Raw genomic sequence first — 21,562 nt, 5'->3', positions numbered from 1 at the left:
ACTGGTGGAAGCTGAAAAAAGAAGATTGTTGCATGACTTTTAAGAAACAGTTGAAACAGGCTCTGGGTGGTCAGGAGGTACTCCCAGATGACTGGATAACTACAGCTAATGTGATCAGGGAGACAGGTAGGAGTGTACTTGGTGTGTCATCAGGAAAGAGAGTTGATAAGGAGACTTGGTGGTGGAATGAGGAGGTGCAGGAGTGTATACGGAGTAAGAGACTAGCTAAGAAGAAGTGGGACACTGAGAGGACTGAGGAGAGTAGACAGGAGTACAGGGAGATGCAGCGTAAGGTGAAAGTAGAGGTGTCAAAGGCCAAACAAAGAGCTTATGATGACTTGTACGCTAGGTTGGGTAGTAAGGAGGGAGAGACTGACCTGTACAGACTAGCAAGGCAGAGAGATCGAGATGGGAAGGACATGCAGCAGGTTAGGGTGATCAAGGATAGGGATGGTAATGTGGTGACAGGTGTCAGTGGTGTAATGGAAAGATGGAAAGAATACTTTGAAGAGTTGATGAATGAAGAGAATGAGAGAGAACAAAGAGTAGAAGAGGTGACGGTTGTGGAGCAGGAAGTAAGAAAGATTAGTAAAGGTGAAGTGAGAGGGGCTTTGAAGAGGATGAAGAGTGGAAAGGCTCTTGGTCCTGATGATATACCTGTGGAGGTATGGAAGTGTCTAGGAGAGATGGCAGTGGAGTTTTTGACCGGGTTGTTCAACAGGATCTTAGGTGGTGAGAAGATGCCTGAGGAATGGAGGAGAAGTGTGATGGTGCCCATTTTTAAGAATAAGGGAGATGTGCAGAGTTGTGGTAACTACAGAGGAATAAAGCTGATGAGCCATACAATGAAGGTGTGGGAAAGAGTAGTGGAAGCCAGACTAAGAGCAGAAGTGAACATTTGTGAGCAGCAGTATGGTTTCATGCCAAGAAAGAGCACTACAGATGCAACATTTGCTTTGAGGATGTTGATAGAGAAGTACAGAGAAGGTCAGAGAGAGCTCCACTGTGTCTTTGTAGATCTGGAGAAAGCTTATGACAGAGTGCCCAGAGAGGAACTATGGTATTGTATGAGGAAGTCTGGAGTGACAGAGAAGTATGTCCGAGCAGTGCAGGACATGTATGAGGGCTGTAAGACAGTGGTGAGGTGTGCTGTAGGGGTGACAGAGGAGTTCAAGGTGGAGGTGGGATTACATCAGGGATCAGCTCTGAGCCCCTTCCTGTTTGCAATGGTGATGGACAGACTGACGGATGAGGTTAGACAGGAATCACCATGGACTATGATGTTTGCAGATGATATTGTGATTTGTAGTGAGAGCAGGGAACAGGTGGAGGTGGAGTTAGAGAGGTGGAGGTTTGCCCTGGAAAGGAGAGGAATGAAGGTTAGCCGCAGTAAGACAGAGTACATGTGTGTGAATGAGAGGAACCAGAGTGGAAGAGTGAGGTTACAGGGAGAAGAGATAAAGAAGGTGGAGGAGTTTAAGTATTTAGGGTCAACAGTACAGAGTAATGGAGAGTGTGGAAAAGAAGTGAAGAGGAGAGTGCAAGCAGGTTGGAATGGGTGGAGAAAAGTGTCAGGTGTGATGTGTGACAGAAGAGTTTCAGCACAAATGAAAGGAAAGGTGTACAAGACTGTGGTGAGACCAGCCATGTTGTTTGGACTAGAAACAGTGGGACTGAAGAAAAGACAGGAAGCAGAGCTGGAGGTAGCAGAGATGAAGATGCTGAGGTTCTCTTTGGGAGTGACCAGGATGGATAGGATCAGGAATGAATACATCAGAGGGACAGCACATGTTAGAGGTTTTGGAGATAAAGTCAGAGAGGCCAGACTGAGATGGTTTGGACATGTTCAGAGGAGAGACAGTGAATATATTGGTAGAAGGATGCTGAGTCTAGAGTGGCAGGAAAGAGGTCTAGAGGAAGACCAAAGAGGAGGTTTATGGATGCAGTGAATGAAGACATGAAGGTGGCTGGTGTTAGAGTGGAGGATGCTGAAGACAGATGGAGGAAACTGATTCGCTGTGGCGACCCCTGAAGGGAAAAGCTGAAAGGAAAAGAAGAAGAAGTTCATGTTTTAAATGTGTTAAAAAAGTATCGGATCGGGACTCTGTATCTGCAAATCCACAACATCCAATGACTCGGAATCAGATCGGGCCCCAAAAAACCTGATCAGGACATCCCTAGTAAAAACCAGGAGATAATCTCCCAGTGGGCGAAGACCCGGCCTTTGGCCCAGCCTTGATCATCTGCCCAGCTCTAATCTGCACCAGGAACGTCCTGGGGTAAACACAAACTTCCATCTCCATGGCAACGCACTCATAATCCAGCAGAGGGGATTATATCGAAAAGTCATTTAGGATGATCAAAAGAAGGGAGGATTTGAAATGTATCCCAAGTCACATTCAAGGCTCTGTGGAATAATCATGGCAGGGGGTGGGGTGTGTGTGTGTGTGTGTGGGGGGGGTGTCTGCTGCTTTGTGACTCACCAATGTCGGAGTCTTTGTGATTCTTGATGAGCTCAGCAAGCTCAAAGTTCCCAGCAATAATGGCCACCTGGAGAGGAGACAGACAGACAGATTAACCCACATCCAGTTTCTCTGTGCAGCAGGTGAGGAGCCGCAGCTTCAGGCATGTTCGTGCACTTAAATGAGGACAAAGGTCAATCAAATGGTCTGATTTCTCTGACATGGGGGGGTGAAAGCTGAAGCTTTAAAACCAAACATGCCTCTTTTACCTGCCATAGTGCCTTTCCGACTGAAGAAAAATACATTTATAGTTGTTTTCAAAATAAGAATGACTTTTAGCATAGACTGATGTTTGGTTAGCCTGGATTCATGGCTGAGGCTGTCCTGTGTAACCTTAACCCTCTGCTGACATCACTGTAAATCAAAAGGCCTTGTGTTTGTGATCTATGAATCCTCCAGAATGCACACATCTCAAATACAGAGAAGCATTTGATGAAAGGTTTGATCTTCTGTAAGCTCTGTTTTTTTTATTTACAATAGGTTTAAAAGCATGTTTTATTTTATTCTGCACAACAATCTTTAGTTTATGTTCTAAAGCAAAAACATAAAAAACAATGAATTGAAACATAATTTGCTTACTTTTTCAGACCTATGGTAGAAACCTGCATGTTTAATTAAATAATTTGACCTGTTATCAAAAGTTAAAAATGATAGGCTACTCCATTGGGAAAGTATCTGATATTCACTTTATAATACAATGTACAAAATCTGTGTTTCATCCATCTAAATCATGACTCAGACAACATCATAAACTCAGAGCAAACTCCGGTAGAAACGGGTTTAAATGAGTCCTTTGGTGTTGAAGGTCGCAGACTTGTGATCAGAAACCAATGCCGACACTCTTGAATTGAATGGAATTTAGACCAATCAGCATGAGCCCTCTTGTCTGTGACTGGATGGTTTTTTGGCACATTTTTTTAAAGCTGAGGTCAGACATAAAAATAAAGAAAGCTAGAGGAGGAGGAGGCATTTGAGCTGCATGAAATGACACAACATTAACTATAATTGATCCAACCAATCAGAATTTGATTTAGAGTTTCTGTAGCTTCATGAGGATGGATGAGGACGTATTTGCCTCTGATTGGATGTTTCAAAGTTCGCGCTACCAAAGGCTAACTTCTTCTGTTCTTCAGGCAGTAGGCAGTAGCTGCACTTGAATTTGTTTGAATCACTCACTGTTTAGCAGTTAACAATAGAAGAAGGCAGATAAGTTGATTTAGTTGTGGATTTATTGCATAAGTCATTCTTAAGATGGACTCATCCAGAAAAATTGGACATGGTCAAAAAAGGCCGACCAACTGTGGAGCTAGTGAGCCTGACTTAGCAGGAAAAGAATTTTTAGCCTTAGCCTTCCAGCAGTTCTGTCTGGACAAGTAACAGAGATTTGTGACAATAATGAGCGACAAAGGGGCCAGAACAAGAACATCTAAGCTGCCACTGAACGCTTTGAGGTGCATTACCAACAGTTTCATGGCAGGACTTCAGACAGTATCATTTCTAGGGCTGGGTATCGGTCATAATTTCCAGAAACGATACTCTTGCCTCACAGCGAGAAGGCCCCGGTTCGAATCCCGGCTGTGACCTTTCTGTGTGGAGTTTGCATGTTCTCCCCGTGCATGCGTGGGTTTTCACCGGGGACTCCAGCTTCCTCCCACCGTCCAAAAACATGCTTCATAGGTTCATTGGTGACTCTAAATTGCCCCTAGGTGTGAATGTGAGAGTGAGTGGGTGTGTGCTTGAGGCCCTGCGACAGACTGGCGACCTGTCCAGGGTGAACCCCGCCTTCGCCCATCAGTAGCCGGGATAGGCTCCGGCGCCCCACGACCCCGAAAGGGAAGAAGCGGACAAGAAAATGGATGGATGGATGGATACTGTTCGAATCTCAAGAGCCTGAATCGATTTGATTAATGATATTAATGATCCTTAATAGCCTGATTTTATTAATATTTGATATTAAGTCCTGAACCGGATATTGATCATTCATGTAGAGAAAATGGTATGGTCGAGTCGGGGTGGGATTATATAAGTTCGCTTCCTTCCACTCCCTTTCAAGTGATCTACTTGTGATTTATTAAGTGATATGTTATGTATGTATTATGACCTGATTGCTTGAAAGAAACCATTTCATTCATTCATTCATTCATTCCAATATTTTTCGATTCTTCAATTCATTTCAATTTTAAGATTACATACTTATACACATTTGTTTAGAAATATATTTAAAATCTACTACATAATTTGAATATATTTCTATTACTCTAGCACAGTTCACATACTGTAAATGTATAAGTGAAATGATGAGATTGTTAATAGCATCCAGTGTTACATGGATTCTCTAAAGGAGAAGTTCTAACTAAAATGTTCAGATCATTAACATTGGAAACATTGTTCTGCTTCTCCTGGAGGACATTTCAGTTTGGACACTAGGTGGTGATCGCGCTATAAAAGTGCTCCTAATTCAAGAAGAAGACAACAGTATGAAAAAAAATTTTTTTTTAGACCACAAATAGTTACTTTAACAACTATTTCCCTAAAAGACTTTGGGAAATTAATGCCAATGAGTTTATAAAGATGTTCATTTAGTCAACAATGTGTTTTTTTGGTCGACCGAGCGTAAGCATTAGCCGTCCAATGAGAAATTCCATTGAACTTCAGCATCAAGCTCGCGGACTTTTGTTTCCTGTGCTAAATCAATTTATATCTTTTATGAATCAATTATTGATCTATTAAGCTTAAATTGATTCAAATCGATTAATCGTTTTTTTCAACCCAGCCCTGACAATTTCCCAGACAAAAAACAGGTTTCAAGTTCATATAAAAATAGTGTTTATCACTCTCATCGTCCCCCAGAGATTTCAGAAACACCAGAAAAAACTTGTTGCATTCATCCCTCTCCAGTTTAGTACAGTGCTCTGATCTGTCTCGGAAGAGAACTGTCAGATTTTTTATTTATTTTTTAAATAGTTTATTTGACAGGGACAATGTGCAAAAACATTAAAGATGCTTTACACCAGATTATAGCTGAAGCTAGTTGTCTGATTGCTGAAAGCAATCAGAGTATGTTGTTGTAATTCTTTATTATATTTTCTTATTATTCTTCCACCTTATTATTGTCTGATTGCTGAAAGCAATCAGAGTATGTTATCCTACAAATTTATTATAGTTTTTTCTTATATTTTCTTATTCCGTCAAAGTTTGTCCGCTAACTCGTCCTACAGTTTAGTAGCTATAGAGCTGAAACTTATACAGTTTATAGCGGGCCAGGTGGCAGCAGTGGAAGTCCACCTGGCAGCAGTGGAAGTCCAGGTGGCAGCAGTGGAGGTCCAGCTGGCCGTGGTGAAAGTCCAGGTAACAGCCGGGGAGGTCCAGGTGGCAGCAATGGAGGTCCAGCTGGCCGTGGTGAAAGTCCAGGTGGCAGCAGTGGAGGTCCAGCTGGCCGTGGTGAAAGTCCAGGTGGCAGCAGTGGAGGTCCAGCTGGCCGTGGTGAAGGTCCAGCTGGCTGTGGTGAAGGTCCAGCTGGCTGTGGTGAAGGTCCAGGTAACAGCCGAGGAGGTCCAGGTGGTAGCAATGGAGGTCCAGCTGGCCATGGTGGAGGTACAGCTAGTTGAGGTGAAAGCCTAGCTAGCTCAAGTAGAAGCCCACCTAGCTATGGTGAAGGCCCCTCCAGTAATAATGAAAGCCAAGGTACTGGTGGCTGTAATCCATATTGCAGTGGTAAATCATTTGATCCAAACTGTATGAGCTGCAAGTGTAGAACAGGTAGCAGTGAAAGAAGATCAGGTGCTTGTAACTCCTGGGCCACTGCTGAAATTCCATTTAGCTGCATCTGAGTGTCATCCATGTGGTTTGTGTTTGAAGAAAAAGGACCAGGATTTATCTCCACGTCCCCAGCCAAGATTAGGATCATCAGAAGGTGTATATATCCAGAAATAGGTTTTGTTAAGTGTCCATTTTTACCTGGAGGGGGTCTTGCATGGCCTTCATCCAGTACTCTTGTGTAGAGAAGGTGCTGACTCATCCTTGATGGAAGCCACACCTGTTGAATGTTTTTGTCTTCTTTTTGTGGACTTCTCAAGACCAGCAGTAAGTAAATTGATACAAAAATTGTCAATAAAGTAGTTAGTGATAAAATCTGAGGTCTTTTTTTCCTTTTGGAAGGCTTTTTTGACAAACACACAGGAGCTGACAAACTGTGTGACTGCACAGTGGCAGCCATTTTGACAAATAGTCAAAATTCATGTGGGATTTTGCAGGGAAATCTCCTGGACTTCCTTTATGGATGGAATACATCTTTAAATAAGTTAGATTTGCTGTAAAATAGCAATCATTTAAGGGCTGCACAGTGGCGCAGTGGTTAGCGCTCTTGCCTCACAGCGAGAAGGCCCCGGTTCGAATCCCGGCTGGGACCTTTCTGTGTGGAGTTTGCAAGTTCTCCCCGTGCATGCTGGGTTTTCACCGGGGACTCCGGCTTCCTCCCACCGTCCAAAAACATGCTTCATAGGTTAATTGGTGACTCTAAATTGCCCCTAGGTGTGAATGTGTGAATGTGTGAGTGTATATATGTATGTGTGTGTGATTGAGGCCCTGCGACAGACTGGCAACCTGTCCAGGGTGAACCCCGCCTTCGCCCATCAGTAGCCGGGATAGGCTCCGGCACCCCCGCGACCCCAAAAGGGAAGGAGCGGTCAAGAAGATGAATGAATAGCAATTATTTAAATAAAAAATGCTTCTTTTCCAGTTTAATGACTTGTCAAACGTTCCAGCTGTTATTGCAGTGGGAGGAGACTTCAGCACAGTTTGTTTTAACAATATGTGCAATCGTAGTAGATTCATTCCATTTAAAGAATCCATTTATGATGGAATTGCTGCCTAAAATAATGTTCATATATAATAGGGTGGTGTTAGAAACATAAAATAGTCAGTATTAATTAAGTTCGGTGGAGGAAGCTCAGCTCTTAAATGCATGGACCTCCACTGGTAAAAAAAAAAACAAAAAAAACATTAGAGTTTGTTGTAAAAGAAAACCGATGAATACCGGTAAATGAAAACCATCACTAACCGGTGAAGCTTTAATGCAGAGGTGTCAAACTCAATCGCACAGGGCACCAAAATCCAAAACAAACTTTGGGTTGCAAGCCGAACAGGAGAAAACACTAAAACTATATTTTTAAAACTTTAAAAAAGTAACTTTTTTAACATAAATATGAACAAAAAAGGCAGTAATATTATTCCAGAATAAATCAACTTAAACCTTAAATAACTTTCAATATTTTTCTCTCCATAAAAATATATTTTGTCAAAATTGTGCGAGTTATAAATAAACTAAACTTTAAAAGAAAAAACACAAACATTTCTTTACTATCATGGTTATTATTCAGATCAGCTCTGGGGTTCTGTTCTCTATTCTCATCTACTTCTCCTCTCTTCTATTCTTTATTATTTATTGTATTTAGTTCTCCATGCTTTTGTTGGTGCAGTTCCATTCACATGTTGTTCTTCTTTCCCACTCTCCTCTGGGGAGCGGGAGAGATTTCAGATCCCCGGTGGATCGCCCACGCTCCCACTCTTGGCCGTGGACCACGCCCCCGACACCATCCTGCATCTCTGAGTGAGAGTGATTCCTGCTGGGTCGTCTGTCCTCCTGCTCCTGGTCGTGGACTGCACTTCTGCTTCATCTTGACTGTGGACTTCATCATCACTTGTCCCTCAGCTTTATCTGAATGAACTCTTAGATTCGTAGTTGTAGAAGCTAATTTTTCTTTAACTGTTCTGGTATCTCCTGTCCGTCCTGGGATAGGATCTCTCCTTCATGTGGGAATCCCTAAGGTTTCTTCTTTTTTCCTGACTCAGGTTTTTTAGGAGTTTTTCCTTACTGGGAGGGAGGTTTCTAAGGGCAGGGATAACCAGTTTATTTAGTCTGTTTCGTTTTTAGCCATTATGTATATTTTATGACTAATTTTCTATATCATGTTAAATGACCAGCATGAAGCCCAATGAGGAAATTTTCTTTGGGATTTTGGGCTATATAAATAAAATTGAACTGAATTGAATTGAACTTTTATGTCTTTATGTAGGAAGAATTACACTTATAAACAACCCATAGTTGTAGTGTTGCTTCCATATGTTACCACAAAATGACATTGGGCCGTTAATAACAATAAATTAAAATAATCTGGCGGGCTGGACGTGTGACACGTGTGCTGTAATGTGTTAAGTCTGTGGCAGAAGCTGATGAACACACCTACAGCACTGGAACGTCTCATTGTACTGGCATAAATATGAATTCATACATGCTCCTCTTCTTTGTGTGAACAGTAACAGTGAGAGATTTCCCTGAAGCTGACGGGACTGTCCACACAGGTTCAGACTTATAAATCTGCCTTTGTTCCACACAATCTGTTGCCATGGCGTGGTCATCCTGCAACCCACTTTCAACCAGCGCTGGCCTTTTGATTCAAGCTGTGAACCAACTGAGATAAAAGGAGAGGTTTAACATGTTTAGTTAACATCAGCGACTACAGTGGTGATGTAGATGTTTTCATTACAAATGTAACAAAAATTAACACTTATTTTATTATGCCTCTGTTTAAGTGGAAAGTTTGTTCATTTTCTTCCCAGAAAATATTAAAATAATTTAAATTGAGCATATTTTCCTGGTTAGAAAGACTAATTGTTCCAGTTTAAAAAGCAAAATAAGGCATAGAACATCACAAAGTGTGAGGATACGTAAGCCTTTTGTTCTTGAGTAGGGGCAGAGGTAGAGCAGCTGATCTCTGAGAACCTGAACCTGAATGTGCCTGAATGGCTGAAGGTGAGAGGACTTGGCTGTGAGTGAAAGAAAACCACCATCTCAGAAACTGAACTACAATCATCTGTGAACGCAGAGCACGACTGATGAGAAGAAGCAGACTAAATCAGAAGAAAGCATTGATGAGAAGAGACACAACCTCACAAACAAAACGTAAGAAAAACAGCACAACACAAAAAGGTAGTCAAGATACAGTTAAGACAAACTCTCCATCTGGAAAGTGCAAATAAAATTCAGGACTTTTTCATGCTTTAATGTCCCCTATGACATTTTTTAAATAAAAAAAAACGTTTCCAGTAGTGTTTTAATTATGATTATGACTTTTTTTTTCTTTTACTAAAATGCCCTTGACTTAAATGTCTTAAAAGGCCTTTTTCATGTTGATCTGAAGCCTCTGTTTCCAAAATCTCCTCTAAGGAGGCGTGGCTTTTGGAGCTGAGAAGAGTAGCCCCACCCCCTGATCCCCCCCTGTCTGATTATGATAGCTCTGTGTCTCTCTCGCATAAATCTTCATAAAAACACCCATCAATCTGGGTAATGTCCAGCCGTATGGTTCTGATCCGGATGTCAGCTGGGACGAGGAAGTGAAGATCTTCATGGACAGAACTTCCTCCAAAATCCTGATTCTTTCTCCTTCCAGTTCACCAAAGACTCTTTTAGCTAATTCTCCAATGTTTATTGACTGTGATCAATACATTCAATCATTGGTTTCTCAGAGTTCTTGATAAAATAATCAAAGCTAACATCAAAATGCTCTTTCATTGATTTACAATCCTTTCCAACTGCGGTCAAATGAGCCGCCGTTCACATTTCCGTGGTCACATCAAGAAGCTCCGTGGAGTCTGGTGGAGATTTTCCAGCGTTCTCAGTCCTGCTACCGTAAGTATTGGATGAAACTCACACCAAAAATCCAGTGATGCTGATTTGACCACAGAAATGTGAACGGCGGCTCATTTGACTGCAGTCAATGTGAAGATACCATCTTCTCTTCTCCAGAACCTGAACTAGACACTAGGAACAGATGAGGGTTTAGTGCATGTGCAGCAGAGCTGTTGATGGAAAGAAGATCATTCATTCAAACAGAGTCTGTCCAAGACAGTTTGGTTGATTTAAAAGGAGAAATACTCGGAAATGTAAAATCAAAATGATTTCTTATTACATTTGTTCTCTTTCAGAAGGAAAATGACACACAGACATGTTAAAAACAAAAACAGGATTTTTATAAGAAGGGGACTTTAAAATAAATGTTTCTTCATTTTGCATAATGAAAAATAAAGAGGCCCTGAGACAGACTGGCGACCTGTCCTGGGTGAACCCCGCTTTCGCCCATCAGTAGCCGGGTTAGGCTGCGGCACTCCCGCGACCCAGAAAGGGAAGAAGCGGACAAGAAGATGAATGAATGAATGAATAAATGAAAAATAAAGAACAACTAGGAAAGTTCAAAGATTCAAAGATCTTTATTGTTGTTTCACTACAGAAATGAAATGACATTCGTATCCCTGGTCCCAGACCAGCTGTTAAGTGCAAGTATGTATGACAGAGACATATCATTGTATTGTTGCATTCCCTATGAATGCTTTTTGCTAAATGTATTTGCTGAGGATGCCGAAGAAACTTACTGTCATTGGTAAAAATTGCAGAAAATATTAAAGCTTTTGCAAAATACCAAAGCTGCTAAATGACTTAATGTTGCAGAAATTGCAAAAAATGCACAAAGAATTTGAAGAGGTTCTTGTAAAATCACATAATTTGCATAAGAAATTTAAATCCGTTTATAAGGTATGACTACCAATAGTATAAACAGGAATGGCATGAATGTGCTGAACTTTTTGATGCTAATATTGCATTGGTTTCAAAGTGCACCAAGTATTTGAAGGATTTATCATTTCAATGGGGCTAAACAATAATGTGTAAATGTTAAACATTGCAAAATTTATGAAAACCAAAAGTACAAGCAGGAATGTCCTGAACATGTGAACATTTTGACAGCAAGATGACTTAAGTTCCAAAAGTGCACAATTTTTTAAGGGTTTAAGAATGTCATATTCATTTTGAAGGGGACTGAAAAATCGCATAAATTGTGTAAAGTCTTAAAACACGTAAAATATATCAATACCAAAAGCTCAGGTAGTAATGTCCTGAATGAGCTGAAGGTTTTGATACCAAGATTGCTGAAATTGCTCAAACTACGATAGAGTTTTCATGTGCCAAAAACGTATGGAAAGGAGCAGGAAAAGCACTGTGTGAATGCTGTAAAAGATTCACACTCTAACTGAATAAGAAAAGGGTAATACAGTTCTGGACCCTATTTGCAGTGAACTTTTTTCTTTCATATTTTTACATTTTAAATGTGTTCTTTATTCTTGGGCCTGTTTTTTTTCTTCTTGTTTCTGCTGTGGTGTCATCTGGAGCGCCTGTCTTTCTTAATGCTGTTCCTTTTTCTTTTTGATTTTTTTAAATTTCAAAAGAACTCTTGATTTTTCATATCACATTCTTTCCTAAAGATGTTTTGTTTTCTGAACCTCATACTTTTATTCAAATTGTGTTTGTTAAAATGTTTCATATCTTTACAAGATGATCCCGTGTACAATTTGTCTGCAGTGACTTCATGTCTCCACCAGGGGGTGGCAAAAGCCCGATGCTGAGGATGCCACACCATCAATGACCCAGATGAAGCTGGCTGCACACAGCCTGTCCTGCAGCTCAGGTGTGTTGTGAGGGTTACAGCCAGCTGTGATTCAAGAGGAAAAATGATTGCAAAACCTTCCTCTGATGAGATGCACAGCAGCATGTACAGCGGCGTGCACACACACACACTCAAAAAGCCCAGCAGGATTTTGTAAGCACGCCTCAGCTGATTCTTGGAGAACAAAGATTCATGAGGAGGAGAGAAATGAAGCTGCTTTCAAAGCCAGGATGGTTTGAGGGATGGTGTCTTCCGTGCACTGTCAACCTTTCAAACAGGATAATAGAAATTTTCTTAAAAAAACATGCATACATATTTCAGAAGGGCATTTTCTCTAAAACCACTGCTTCTGTTTCCATGCTGAAATAGTAAGTGTGTCAATGAATGCATAACTGAGCTTATTCTTGGAAGAAGACAGGCTGTTTACTGCACAGCAGATGGGGGAGGGGCTGCTGGAAATTGGCTGCATCTTCCACTCCTCTGAGGATCTCCCACAGCACAGCACATGCCATGAGGTGTGACAAATCTGTGGCAGGCTCTTCTCCAACAGATGGCCAGGTTCTGGAGTGAGCAGACTGACCAACGGGTCAGGGGGATGCAAAGATCTGTGGAGCAGGCTGCACAGGTAAGCTGAAGGAAGCTGTGAAGGGTTGTCGGGACACGAGGAGCTGCTTCAGAGCATTCGGCTTTGCAGATTCCTGACTCAGACTCTCTGAAGGTCCCACTACTGTTTCAGTCAGCCCCAGGTCTGGACCAGTTTCAACTCCTGACTTTTTCAACCAGTTTGTACAGATTTGCTTTTTTGTTCAAGAACTAAACAAGTTCTGCTTCTGAGTTTATGGTCCACATTCTGACTGCATCAGAAAACTGGACTGAGTGAGTGTGACATCATCGATAAAAAATGGTTTACTTCAGGCTCCAACTAAATGAGGTCAATTCAGTCACCATTCTTTTGATAAACAGACGGCGTGATGTCATTGTCAGTAAGTCGGTATTGATCCAGGTTGATCTGAATCAACATTTCTATGGCAACCACTCTCACCAATCAGGAGTGAGCTGGTTGGAAGGCCACACCCCTAGCACTAAAAGCAGCTAGACAAAATCTCAAAGCTTTTGAATATTGGACATGGGGGCCAGCAGGCTCCTCCTACTTGTATTGAGGTATAAACTGATTGGTCACTTTATAACTTGAACTACAGAAAAAAAATCATGAAAAAAGAGGATTATCAAGAACATGCTAACAAAGGTATCAGGGCAAGAATGATTATTCTGACCAATGAAATGATTGAGTAACAGCTGTTTATTCCTCAATAGAAGTCTATGGGATTTTGGCTTTCTGAAGCCAGCAGACACTTCCTGTTTGGATGGTCAGGGGAGAGTCCAGTTCTTATATACAGTCAATGGTCTGAGCTCAGAACAAGTGATGTGAAACCAGCTGAAACCATGATACTCCCACTACCGCACCTGACAGTAGTTAGTGTTTTTGTTGGTTCTCAATGACAAATTTTAAACAAAAATCTATTTTATTAATGTAAAAATTTTAGAGGAACAGTTAAAGTCCAACTGTTCTGATATCAGAACTGCTTTGACAAGGTGACCTGGATGAACCTTCACTACTGCCTGAGTGGACATCTTCTGCACAGAGCTTGATAATGTGTGACAGACACCAGCCTTCAGGCAGCACAGCATGCAGGATGTGCTAACAGTGCTTACATGGACATCTAATTCATGCAGACTTTTAACATCCAACCTACAAAACCAAGAATTGTCTAAAGGGATGCCAGTGTACAGTTCAGTATCTTCCTTAAATGGTCAACATTCTCATCATTCCTTCTTAAAATCAAATGTACATGCTGACAAAGGAAACTTTCGAGCACTTAAATACATTTGTTTGCTGTGATTTTTTCTGATTTAAATACAGCACTTTATCAGATTTGTTTTCCCTCCTACAAATAATAGTTTTACAAGAATTTATGCTCAATTAAAACAGCATTTTTTTATATAAGCAATAAAATTCCAGCAGGGCTGAGAGTATCATCTTTGGAAAAAGAAGGCTTAGTTGACAGCTTCCAAACAGATCAGTGACACAAGTGCTTTTGATCAAACAAACCAAAAACATTTTAAATATACCAAAGAAAAGAAAAAAAGCATACGAAATGACTATTCATTGGACCACGTGTCAAAGTCAAGGCCCTTGGGCCGGATCCAGCCCTCCAGATCACTTTATTTTATTGTTATTAATTACCTGATGTTATCTTGCACTCATTTCTAACTTGTATAATTTTGACAAAATATGTTTTTACAGAGAGTAAAATATTGAAAGTTATTTAAGGTTTAAGTTGATTTATTCTTGGATAATATTCCTGTCGTTTTATTTAGGGTAATGTTGAAAAGTTACGTTTTTTAAGTTTTAAAAATGTAGTTTTAGAGTGTTCAATAAATGTTTATCCTGTTTAGCCTGCGATCTAAGGTGTGTTTTGAATTTTGGCCCCCTGTGTGAGTTAGACTGTTGTACATATGCTGCTATGTACAATACAAGAGAACAAAAACACTGACACAAACTGTTTCTGATTGATTTCTTTAACCAGACAAATGAGTGAAACACAACAAAAATCAAATTTAGATTTTGTGGAGAATGCAACACGCTGGCAACCTGTCCAATAGTAGCCAGGTTATGCTCTGGTGACCCCATGACCCCGACAGGGACACAGCGGCTCACGATCGTGGATGCAGGTTTGTTGACCCTCACACCTCTATTGCAGAGGTCCTGTTACACTGGGTTTTCTAGAAACAGGATGGAGCATGAGAAGCATTACCCCCAGAGGAGCTCCAGAGGAAGCCTCTGCTGTGCAAACCGTCGGTGCTCTTCATCTATCCTGTTGAGCAGAACCGAGGCGGGTTCTGTCCAGGCAGGCTGTAACGCTGTACTTCAGCCAAGTGTGATCAAAACGTCAGGTAACGACAAACACACTCACAATTTACCTCTCATTATCATTCCACCGCCCACCATCACCTCCACTACTGCCATCGCCTCGCCCACATCAATTCTTCTCTAGTTCTCCCGTGGTTGCCATGGAGACAAATGGTTGTGTATAGCTCCGAAGTAACCAGTGGGGGGATGGGAAAGATGTGAAGTGATGTTATAAGCCACTTTTAGCCAAACGGAACATCAGCAGAAGCAAAAAGCCTATGAGACTGTGGAGAAATGGCGTGGAGCAAAACAAAAGACGTTTCAGTTTCAAAAGAGTCAAACTCAACCTGCAGACATCTCTAACAATTCTTCAGACTTGCCTGAATGCAGCAACATGACAAACCTGCTGAAGGTTCAGTGGATTATTGTCATCTGCACTCATTTCAAATGGCACAAACTTTTCTCTTAACTCCACCACTTCATAGTGGATCAGGGAAAATACAAACATCTACTGAACACATTCAGCCTGATGGAAGCAACACCCTAAAGCTCTGAGGATGAGGCTTTCATTTCTTTTTATAAAAATATGATGGTTATCTTATTGCAGTTACCTTTGGTTCCGTTTCTGCACTCCATGATCGCACCAGGTTTCTGCTGCTTATCATACCCGCACCCATTTGATATATTTATATATACTGGGGGGCAGGACACACAGACACCTGATGATATACAGGAACTAAAATAAGTTCATAATGAACTTGATAGCCCCCTCAAAGCTTTAGAAATTAGGTCAAAGGTCAACTGAAGCCATGATCTACCATGTCTGTCGCTTATTTCACAGCACATCTACCGCTTTATTTCACTTCATTTTAAAGTCTAATGTTAGTAATACTGCTAGGAGATCATCTCTAACCGCTTAAATCATTTCACTTTGGAGACAGAAGCAAAGCTAATAACAACAATGATTTGTTATTTCAAACATTCAAAACTGTGAAGTTGTTTTGCTGATGTCATTTGATGGATGACATCACACATTTCTCACATATTTTGTTCCTGTTGGGGTGCCTCAAGGGTCAATACTTGGTCCACTGTTATCTAGTTAACCAATGCATGTCTTAATGCTGACTGATGCAAATGCTGCTGTCCTTTCCAAAATAAAAGCCTTTCAGAAACATCTTCTGCATCAAACTTCTTTGCACCTAAGCACCAAGAAAACTCCTATTTCTACTATGTATCTGATGTATCTTGATCTCTTGTTATGCCGGTTTTAAGTTTCACTTGCTCTCCCCAGTGGCATAATGGTGAATTGCAGTCATTTCTTTAAAGAACCATAACTTGCCACTGAAATGGTCTAGAAACTTGCCCCCCCAACATCCTTATATTATTTTCTCTTTATAACTCTTTGTGAATTTGGGCCAGCTTAAAGGGTAACCAAACAGGGAAGTTGGAGGCTGACTCCACCCACAGCCGAAAGGTGAAAATCCAGTCAGAGGACTGGAGCCTGGGGGCAGGACTGTTATCATTACTGGAGCTGCAGATCATGATGTCAGACTTCTGGGACTTAACTGGTTTGACCAATCACGAAATGCAACTGTAATACCTGTATTCAATCTGTAGGGAGCAACACACAGGCAGTTTTTGAATATATTTTCAAGAATTAAACAAGTTTATTTTAATTTATCAAAACTTTGGCAATGACCAACAGTACTTTTAAAGCTCCATTTATAGAGGTCAACAGACAAAAAAAGTTAATTTACGGTTTGGTTACCCTTTAAACCAGCTAGTGGTCCGGATATGGCCCGCGGGCCATACGTTTGACACCCCTAGTGAAGACAAACAAACAAAAAAGTCATACAAGCATTTTAAAAAATGTGACAAAAAAACATTTTTGTCAAATATTCATTATGTTTTGTTATAATATTAAATGCTGATGCTGTATTTAATAGGCGCCAACTTGGTACGATAGTGGTCAGCGCCCTCACGTCACGTCATTTGGAAGGCCATGGTTTAATTCCCAGCTGGGTTCTTTCTGGGTGGAGTTTGCATGTTCTCCTGGTGAGGGTTTTCTACAGTTTCCTCCCACAGTCCAAACATCCTTCACAGGTTAATTGTTGATCTTGAATTTGATTGTGTGGCCCTGCTGGTGGCCTGTTCAGGGTGAACTCGTCCTTCATTCAGCAGTGGCTGGGATAGGCTCCAGCAGGCCTGTGACCTCAAAAGGGTTTCAGAAACTGGATGGATAGAAGGTACCAACTTTCCTGCATGGCTTCTTAAAGTGAGGATGCACTGTGGCGCTAGAGCATGAGCGCCCTCTAGAAGGGTGTATACTTTTGATAGTACAGTCTGCAGCTATCAGTTCACTCTCTGAACAGCGGATGAAGGCAAACGTGATGGTTTCATGTGATGAGTGGTTTGCTGGGTTTGTTTTATGTGTCTTTTTGTGCTTCGCATGGTAATACAGACTTAAACTGTTTTTGTTAGCTACAATCCAACATGAAGTTTCCTTCTACCAGTGTTTAGTTCAGGACTTCAAGAATGTTGTGGTCATCTTTAAAGGGGCGGCAGACTAATGGTTCTTAACAGACTCTGGCGGTGTTTAATTCTATCTGAAGAAAACCTTGCGTTAAGTCTGACCTTTTCAACAACTGCTATTTCTGAACAGCAGCAGGATTTCCAGAAAGCTCACGTGAAAGCTCAGCACAAAGTAAAGTCCTGTACTGTAAAGGCTGGCACAGAGGCTGGCTTTTCCTGCATTTAGAGGAAGGATGTGCTCAGATGTTGTTGCTATGGCACCAAAACCACAACTGCTCTGGAGCTTAAGGTGAGTTAAAAAAAAAAAAAACGTGAATCTATTTGCAGATGTGCTTTTGGTGAGAGAAAAGCTCGGTGGCGTGGGTGTTTGAGGTTGGTTTTATTGCTTGAATATTCACATGCGACTTTGGCCATGCTGTGACCTGAATAAACACAACAGCAGATTGTCAGCCTTGCATCAGAGACAGGCACTGACAATGAGGAGGATGTTGGATGTGTCAGAGGACATCTGGGGGGTGCGTGTGAGTAGCGAGGGCAGGAAATAAATGAAGAGAAAGAATGTGCAAAGAAAAGACATAGAATATGGGGAGAAAAATAAGACTAGAAACGTGGCACAAAAGAGAAGGTACATGGAGAGGACGTGGTGTCTGATAAGGAGCTTTAAAAGGTCGGGGGTCAGACTGGAAGAACGGGGAAACCAAAAAGATTTGCAGCATGTTTATTTAATGGGATAATGGAGCTCATTTTTATGAAGAATCTTCTTTAGTTGTTTTATATAAAAAATAATAATAATAAAAAACAGGTGTAAAAATGCTAGAGGGATGCATGCTATTATCAAACAGTGTGTCTATAACACTCCCACACAGACACAGTATCTTCATTAGGAGAACACAGAGCTGTACATCCTAATCGAGCCGCATTCAGCTCTTTCAATTGACATTTATTAGCATTTGGCCTTTCCTGTTAATAATTTGGCTACTAATATTTGTTGTTTTAAAGCAGTTTTCCGTCTTGCTGCACCAGGGCATGAGGGATTCCTGCAGCTCCCAGGTCCCAGCAGAAACTGCTCAGCATCTCTGATGGAACCTCAGTGCACAACATGCTAAAATCTATTTTAAGAAAATAGATCTTTCACATATTTTACCTAACAATAGCAAATTACCAGCACAAAAAAAAGAGTATCTCAAAGTGAAGATGAGTACATCTGGAAGTAGCAAATGTATTTGCTTCACAAACCAGACTGCATATTAAAGCAGCAAAACAGGACGAGCGACCCATTCAGTGCGTTAGCTGCTGATGAAAGTGCGACATTGAACATTAAACGGAGTACATGATCAAATTAGTGCACACAACATGAAGCAGGTCTGCAACGGTTGCTTTGCATTTTCCTTTTGCAAGATGAAAATCAAAATAGCACGACAACAATAAAAAAGGCTGCAGTAAATGCTGCGAGGAGGAGGCGGAAACGCCACACAAGGTGATGAAGAGGATGCTTCAATTTTCTGATGGTGTAAATACTTCAGAGTGTCAGAGGTGACAGTTGTCTGTACGGTTTTTCCAGCACTGCGCAGATTTTGATCAAATCTGGTAGTAGCCTTTTTGTGGCTGATGTTATTGTCATTAGTTTATAAGTTTTTCCTAACACGAGACATGCACTGAAATCTCTAATCAAACTGATTTTTTTCCTCCCACATGTATTCATGTGTCTGTTGGCATTTTAAACAAAGTTGTACTTCAGATAGTTTTTTTTTGTCATCAAATGACTCTGTCACTGATGTGCACACATGCAGACGAGGATAACAACAACCAGACGGCTAAGTGTCTTTGAATGCAACTGTTTCTCCAGTTCCACAGCACATATTCAAAACTGCAACATGCAGCAAAGCTGGGGGCTTTTCTGGAGTTACTAGAGACATGTTGACTTTTGACATGGTGTCCATGTCACTCCGTCATGGCAGACCTTCTGTGTTTTCCTGCACATCAGAGACTTTAAAGTTTAATGCTGGACCAATCTCAGCGAGGGTGCAGTTTCCTGCCATTGTTGTTGTTAAATACCAGCTCTGATGAAAATTGTGCTTTTGGTGTTTTTATCATGTTCATGTAGTATTTTTCAGATGATGAAGGACAAATACATAGAAAAGTTTAAAATTGCACTTCTAAAAATGTCTCTATTCAAACAGCGGTGAATCAGAAACAGACATAAAACGCTGTTTGAAAATGCAGTTGGCTTATTTGTGATATAGAAACACACTGCGTGGTTCAGTGTTAGGAGTCAGCGCGCCGACTCCCCCTCTGGCCCCCGGCGGGAACAGTCTCCAGAGTACTGACTGCACTTCATCTCCCAGCAGCCCCAGCACACAGTTCCTGGATGCTGCTCAGCTGTCTCTCATTGACAGTCACCCACAGCACACTTAAGCTCTGCACAGAGCCTCACTCTGTGTGAAGTATTATTTGTGCCGATCTTCCCGCATTACTATCTGGATCTGATCTTCTGGTTCTGACCCTGCTTAATTTCTGATTACTTGCTACCTGCCTTGACCCTCACCTGAACTCTGACAACTCTAGTCTCTTCTTAGATGATCTCATGCTCGTGATTGACACCTGCCTGTCTGACCCTGATCTAGCTTTGTGAATTCATTCACTTACAGACAAATGGATTCATGAATGTCTTTGTTTTTCTCAGAGTTTCAATCTAAACTGTATGGCTGGATAAAAACAATACTGTTTTTCATTTTTGTTGCACCACTAATGTTGGTTGGGGGTATGAGGGGCTGTAAGCTGAGAGAGTAGGAAGGGTTGTGGTTCTGCCCCCAACTCAGAGCACCTCAGACTGATCATGAGAGCCTGCCATTAGGCCTGGACACGACACTCAGTCTTTGGGTTCTAATTCACAATGTTACAAAGTTCTGATTCCCAAATCAAATAGATGTACGAACGACCTGCAATAGACTGGAGTACCCGGCCATTACCCAACAATAGCTGGGATAAGCTCCAGCAACCCTGTAACCCCAAAAGGATTCAGTGGGTCTGAAAGTGGAAAGTATTTAAAAAGGAGCAGTTTTTTTCATGTAAAATTCTTTTAAAAAGCCAATATAAATAACTACTGTTATTCACATCTAAATATTGAAAATTAGGTCTGTCAGATTTGTCGCGTTAATTACGCGTTAATCTGACACGTGCTTGACGCCGACAATTTTTTGACGCATTAATCGCGGCTTTTCTCATACGTGCCTTTCCACACCGCGCGCGGTCTCTCATCGCCCTCTAACTCACCGGCTGCTCTCACTAGATCACGGGCGGGTCTCCAACCACCGAGCTGCTAGCTAGAACCGGCCGGCGCTAGGACGCGGAGAGCTCCTGCACCCTAACCCGGCTCCGGTTCGCGTCCAGCACCATGTCTGGTGGTACCGGCCTGCGTCCGGCACCGCGTCCCGAGAGCTGCGGACCCCCGACGTTCCGAACAGCAAGCGCACCGGGGGACGTTTTAAATGTTCTGGAGGTTTAAGCGTGATCCAGCCCCAGCATAGCGGTCTGTCTGCCGGCATATTCATGATGAGCTCCGCTGGACACGTCGCTGCATCGAGCTGCAGCCAGAGAACGCGGCGGCAGTAACAGACTGTCAAACTATCCACAGTGTATCCCGCTTTTCTCAGTCTTTAATGTTTTAAAAAACAAAAGTTCATTGGAAATGATAAATCTCTATTTCATTTAGCCATTCTTGTTTTCATAATTAATGTAGAACTGCTAAATTCCATGAAGCATCCATAGTTAACTCTGGACAAAATGCGATTAATCGCGATTAAATTTTTTAATCGCCTGACAGCTCTAATGAAAATACATTCTGGTGATCAGAAATGAATAGTTATGATCACTGCTCTTTGATTGTTACATAAAATGCTTAAGTAAAGGGAACCAGGACACATCCAAAAATGAAATAAAAATACAAAGAAAAACTAATAGAAATGTTCATGCAACTTAAAAATATTTTATTCTTTTCTTTCTTTCCCAGGATGTTATTAAACCTAAAAGCCATCCATCCATCTGATAAAGTTGTACATACATTTATCAAATAGTGAGTAATTTTAACTTCTCTATCTTTATTC

At 41.4% G+C, this 21,562-nt stretch overlaps 1 protein-coding gene across 2 annotated transcripts in view; it reads right to left on the bottom strand.

The window, feature by feature from the left end:
* LOC112160641 (SH3 and multiple ankyrin repeat domains protein 2) overlaps window positions 1-21,562 on the bottom strand; it is a 531,836-nt gene that overhangs the window by 260,007 nt on the left and 250,267 nt on the right. For both annotated transcript variants that reach the window (XM_036217187.1, XM_036217185.1), the window contains one exon: window positions 2,484-2,550. In XM_036217187.1, coding sequence (XP_036073080.1) covers window positions 2,484-2,550 — 67 coding nt within the window. The remainder of the gene's footprint in view (window positions 1-2,483; window positions 2,551-21,562) is intronic.

Source organism: Oryzias melastigma, linkage group LG3, assembly GCF_002922805.2.
Source record: "Oryzias melastigma strain HK-1 linkage group LG3, ASM292280v2, whole genome shotgun sequence".
In the NCBI taxonomy this organism is placed as follows: Eukaryota; Metazoa; Chordata; class Actinopteri; order Beloniformes; family Adrianichthyidae; genus Oryzias; species Oryzias melastigma.
This window is presented reverse-complemented; position numbering and strand designations above follow the sequence as displayed.